The sequence below is a fragment of the Cibotium barometz genome, chromosome 10, assembly GCF_041138505.1.
Source record: "Cibotium barometz isolate CiBa-2024 chromosome 10, ASM4113850v1, whole genome shotgun sequence".
Classification (NCBI taxonomy): Eukaryota; Viridiplantae; Streptophyta; class Polypodiopsida; order Cyatheales; family Cibotiaceae; genus Cibotium; species Cibotium barometz.
In genome coordinates this window covers 55,855,214-55,861,261 of record NC_141055.1, presented here as the reverse complement: position 1 = coordinate 55,861,261, position 6,048 = coordinate 55,855,214, and the positions used below count along the sequence as shown (strand labels likewise).

General features: G+C 45.0%; 1 protein-coding gene across 1 annotated transcript; it reads left to right on the top strand.

The window, feature by feature from the left end:
* Positions 1-2,015: 2,015 nt before the first annotated feature.
* On the top strand, positions 2,016-5,625 carry LOC147635072 (pentatricopeptide repeat-containing protein At5g27110-like). Its single transcript, XM_086804349.1, has one exon. The coding sequence runs from the start codon at positions 2,215-2,217 to the stop codon at positions 5,197-5,199; it is 2,985 nt and encodes a 994-aa protein (XP_086660475.1). The 5' UTR covers positions 2,016-2,214; the 3' UTR covers positions 5,200-5,625.
* Positions 5,626-6,048: the final 423 nt, after the last annotated feature.

The window sequence follows — 6,048 nt, the reverse complement described above, 5'->3', positions numbered from 1 at the left end:
TCTCTTGCCTCCCCCCTCTATCCACCTCTTGGGAGATTGATCCATAGTATAGGAATCTTCTTCTTGCCTCCATCTAGGTGGAGAAAGGTTTTCCTTCATCCCTATAGTAGCCATGGAGGCTCTCCAATGTGATAACATAGAAAGCTCTTCCTTCACACCCATAGCCATGGAAGCTCTCAAGTGCGACAACAAAGTAAGGATGCAGACGACGGGCTAGCACACCCCCACACAACTAGGAAGTTGCATTTCGTGGCTCTATGGCATGATGGCACAACACGTGTTTTGGCATAGGAAAGGTAAGCTCCGTACTTGAACATAGATGTAGCAACAGATAATGTACCCATGTAGTGCCTATGTGAGATGGTAGAGATAGCACCTAGCAATAGCATATGTGAGTACAAGAGATGAAGGTGTATGTGTAGAGGATATTAAAACCATAGTTGCAGCTCCAAATGATATGAATATGCTTTGTTACACTTGATTAGCAAACACATTGTCAGCTACATCGATAATTCACTCGCCAACCCATCGACACACACCATTGAAATGAAGGCGTGTAATGCAAAAGAGTGCAAGACATTTTAATACCATAGTTGCAGCTTCGCGGATGATATGAATATGCCTTGGTTGTGAACAACCAGCGTCAACTACACCACTAATTCACTCGATGTGGCCATGCCGCTACTGGGCATGTTTAGCCAAAAGTTGGCCTTGACGTCAGTACTGAAATTTGCAAAAGAGTGCAAGACATTTTAATACCATAGTTGCAGCTTCGGATGATATGAATATGCCTTGGTTGTGAACAACCAACGTCAACTACACCACTAATTCACTCGATGTGGCCATGCCGCTACTGGGCGCCAAAAGTTGGCCTTGACATCAGTGCTGAAATTTGCAGCCTTCAACGGGCATCATTGCCCTCCAAAGCTTCACACGAAGTCTACCATTAACATTCAGTCTGTAAAGAAAGCACCTCAAGTGAATTTAATGGGTGGCCAAGGTGCCTTTAAGGCCAAGTCCATCACAAGGGTTGTGACATCCTTAACACTATCTCCCACGGGGTGCTAAAGACCCTTGTCAGGTGGCATCAATGAATGGCATTGATCAAAATCACAACGCCTTTTTTGGGCCGTCGACGGTGGATAAAGTAAACTAGGGGTGAAAACATAGAATATAAACCACATGGTTTTGTTGCTTGAAGGTATAGTGTAGTGGTAAGGTGTTTCCAATGGTGACCCAAGATCTCGAGTTCAAATCCTCTTTTGCACATAACATCTTGCTCCAAATTTTTCCAAGTCCCAAACCCAAATTCACCCTCATCCCATGATGTAAACTAAGAAGTAAACTAGGACTGTGCTGAGTAAAATAAGAAGTAAACTATGCCCACTTAGTAAACTACAAAGTAAACTATGAAGATGAAATTTTTCTAGTTTTTTACAGTTTACTTTATCCGACAGTCGAAAAAGGCGTTGTGATTTTGATCAATGCTATCCATTGAAGGGAATTGGGCCTCATGAGACTAAGTGACACATCATGAATCAGGAGGGATCTATGGTTGGAAAGAGGCGTTGCGATCGAAATTTGATCAACACCGTTGGATTCCCAAGTGAACTGCGGGTAAACTTGGGGGTAAACTAGGGGTGAACTAGGGGTGAACTCGCGAGGTGAACTAGGGGTGAACTAGGGAGACCTTTTCCGGCAAGAAAGTGAACTAGGGAAACATTTTTTGGTAAGAGTGTGAACTAGGGACCAAAATATCAAGATTTAAATTTAAAAACACTCTCCACAACCTGCTGGAAAGTATAGCATAGTGGTTAGATGTTGAAAGCTTAAGTAGATGGTTCCAAGTTCGAATCCTCTTTTGCATTGAGCACAACCCTTTCAAAATTTTCTAAGTCCCAAAAATCCCCATGGTATACCCGTTCACCCCTAGTTCACTTGTTCAACGGGAATCCGACGGTCTAGATCACAATGCCTCTTTTCAGCCTTAGATCCCTCCTAATTCATAATGTGTCATCTAGTCCCGCGGTAGGCGGGCTTGGGCGGCACTGGTAGTGGGAGACGTATGAAGGCTTCCTTGAACGAAATGTCAATTGAGGTACCGCCAATATCAACTGAGGTACATCCAATCCCATGCTTCAAAACGCCTAGCGATGGAGAGAACCGACAATTCAGGTATTGTGACTACCCCTTCTCTCTGCCTCCCTTTAGCTGATGTTGTTGAGCGCGCGAATAGCACCATGGTTGAGTGGGACAACTAGAAAAGTGATCTATCACAGCGACAGAAGAAGATCTTTTGAATATTGTTCCCTCGCATGCACTACAAGAGCTCTTGTATGGTGTTTTGGCACATTCAGTAGATCTATTTCAGGAACTGCATCTTTCGCTTGGAATAAATGTGGGAACTTGCACCATCTACAGCAGCCTCATGCCCATGTGGACACTGTCACCTATGCTTCCCTCGTGCGGTGGTGTGGCGATAATAAGGCACTGCAAGATGGCATGCATATCCATGACCACATCATTGTGCATGGTTTTGCACATGATGTATTCTTGCAAGGCCTCCTTGTGCAGATGTATGGCAAGTGTGGAGTCCTGGATCATGCACTTGAACTCTTCTATGGCATGCATGAGCGGTCAGCGTATTCATGGAATTTCATCATCAGAGCATGTGCCCAGCAAGGGCTGTATTCCACGTCTCTCCAATTGTTCCATCAAATGCAGCAGGAAGGAGCGGCACCGGATAAGTTCACATACGTTTGTGCCCTTTCTGCGTGTGCTGGAAAGGGTGATCTGCATTACAGCACACAGATGCATGCCCGGATTGTCAACAACAAAATTGAATCAGACACTGCAATAGGGACAGCCATGGTCAGCATGTATGGGAATTCTGGGAGGCCAGGCACTGCAGTACTCATTTTTGAGAGAATGTGTGAACGTGATGTGGTTGCGTGGAATGCCATGCTTGCAATCTATGCTCGGCATAGCCAGGGCAAGCAAGCATTGCAACTTTTTTGTCATATGCAGCAACAAGGCTCCTTGCCTACCAAGGTTACATTTATCAGCATGCTTGATGCATGTGCTAGCCAGTCAGAGCTTAATGAAGGGGGGCGAGTACATGTTCGCATCCTAGGTTGCAGGATTGAGTCAGATGTGGTGGTTGGGAATGCCCTTGTGAACATGTATGGAAGGTGTGGCGGCCTGCAACATGCATGCACGGCATTTGAGAAAATGTCCGTGCGGAATGTGGTTACATGGACTACTATGATTGCTTTGTGTGTCCACCATGGGCAAAGTGAGGAGGCATTTCAACTGTTTAGCCGAATGCACCAGGAAGGAGTGCTGCCAGAAAGGGTCACTTTTCTTGGCATTTTATCTGCATGTGTCAGCAGTGCACTGCTTGCCAAAGGTGAACAGATACATGTGTGCCTGAGAGGTGCTGAAGATGAGGTGGTGACAACTGAGGTGGTCAACATGTATGGTAGGTGCGGCAGTGCTGAGAATGCTCGGGAAGTGTTTGATGAAACTCCTTCACATGATGCAGTTGCTTGGAATACTATGATTTCTGTGTATGCCCAGAATAGGCACGATCAAGAGGCTGTTCAACTCTTCAAACAAATGCTGTTGGAAGATATAACTCCAACTATGATCACATTTGTCAGTGTACTTGGTGCTTGTGCTAGGGTTGTTGAAGGCAAACACATGCATTCTTACATAATAGAGAGTGGATTTGAAGCAGATGTAATTATGGGCAACGCCCTTGTTAACATGTATGGCAAATATGGTAACATGGAGGATGCATGGAGCACATTCAGCAGTATGTCCAAGCGGGATGTGATATCATGGAATGCCATGATTGCCATCTATGCAGTGAATGGGAAAGCTATAGAAGCCCTTCAACTTTTTGGGCAGATGCCTTTTGAAGGAATAACTCCGGACAAGGTTACTTACATCACAGTTCTTGAAGCATATGCCAGATATCCGCAGCCAGCTAAAGATGAACTAATCCTCACTGCAGGTCTTGATTTGGAATTCATGCTAGCTACAGGGACAGATGGTGTAGGCAAGCTTAGCAAGCCTGGAGTACTACAAAATGCCTGGAGGTTGTTTGATGGACTGCATGAGCGGGATGTACGGGCGTGGAACGCTATGATTGCGGTTTATATTCAACACAGTGAGGAGAAGGAGGCTTTTTCCCTCTTTGAAAGAATGCAGTGGGAAGGAGTTCTTCCAAACAATGACAGCTTGATCACAATGTTTTCTGCATGTGCAAGTCAAAGAGCACTAACTGAAGGAAAGAGGATACACTCCTCCATTACCAACAGTGAACTTGAGTCAGATTTTGCTATAGGTACTGCCCTTGTTGGTATGTATGGTAACTGTGACAGTGTGAATGATGCGAGGCTATCTTTTGATAAATTCACCAATAGGAATGTGGTTTTGTGGACGTCCATGATTTGTGTGTATGCACAGAATGGGCAGGGTGATGAAGCGCTCAAACTTTTTCTTCAAATGCAGCAAGGCAGTGTGTTGCCCAACAAAGTCACCTATGTTAGCCTTCTTGAAGCATGCACTAGCCAAGGAGTTCTTGATGAAGGCAAGAAATTGCACACTTGCATCCTTAGCATGGGAATAATGTTAGATGTTGTTATGGTGACTGCTCTTATTGACATGTATTCCAAGTGTGGAAAACTGGAGGATGCATGGACACTCTTTCACAAAGCACCAGTCCGAGACGTTCTCTTATGGAACACCATGATTTCTTTGTACAGCCAGCATGGTCTGGGCACAGTAGCACTTGAGCTTTTTGATGGAATGCTGGAGGAAGGAGTGATGCCAGATAAAGTGACTTTTATTAGTATCTTGACAGCATGCAGCCATTCTGGCTTGGTTGATGATGGTTTTCGCTGTCTTAACTCCATGGTTCAAGAGTACGGTGTAGCTCCCACCAGAGCTCATTATGTTTGCATGATTGACTTACTTGGAAGGGCAGGCCAACTCGATGAAGCACAGTCCTTGATCAGTGATATGGCTTTTTTACCTACGGAGGTGCCATATTTGACGTTACTGCGTGCCTGCCAACAGCAGGCAGATTTGAGCCATGGAGAATGGGCTGCGATGCATTCATTTGAGTTGGATAGGGGAAATACTGCACCTTATGTGCTCTTATCCAACATTCATTCGGCAGGGAGAAAGTGATTGGCACTAAAAAGTGAAAAATGTAGTGTTGGAAGTGGCTGAGCCGACCACTTCAACAGCGCCAAAGCATCTTACTGACAGCCAGCAACCAAGAGTGCACCAGTCAAACCCACCAAACATGCACGAGGATTGCACTCGTGGCCGTAATGTTGGGACAAAACTTGAAGTAGAAAACTCAGAGGTCTAGGCTATGGAGGTTGGAACAGCTTCATGATGTGAATGTGTGCATGTAGGAGATTAGGCTTGAGGGAGAAGAGATATGGAGCTCAAGCCATTGCTGGGAAGCACAAGGGATAGAGGGAGAGAGAGAGAGAGTAAGAGAAAGAGATTGCACCAAATAAGAATGATTGTGTTATGTTATAATACTCCCACCATGTACAATGCTTTTACAGGCACCAAGGCCTTATCTTCTAACTTAACCCTTAATAAGGAGCGTTGACACTGAACAAGACCTAGACGGCCTTACACCATTGAGACTCAGATAATTCAAACGCCCCCGCCCCCGCTCCCATCACATCACTGCAGAGAGGCGACCTAGCCATGCGTACCTCCACTATTCCCTCAATCAACTTGACCAAGGTTGAGATTATTGCTTAGTCACCAATCCCCCCTCCCCACTCCTAATTGGGATAAGAATACATCTTTGCCTTTTATAGCATCAAGGCATTACAACTCCTCCAAAAGACTTCCAAATATACTTAGATTATAGGGAACAACCCAAGTAGAGAACCCTTGACTCATACATAGATAAAATCTAAAAGTTGAGTAAGAATCCCCTCCGCTGCAATGCTAGTGAAGATCCTTTTGTGGCATCGTTTCCAAGCAATGGAAGCTTGGGCTATCGCTTTA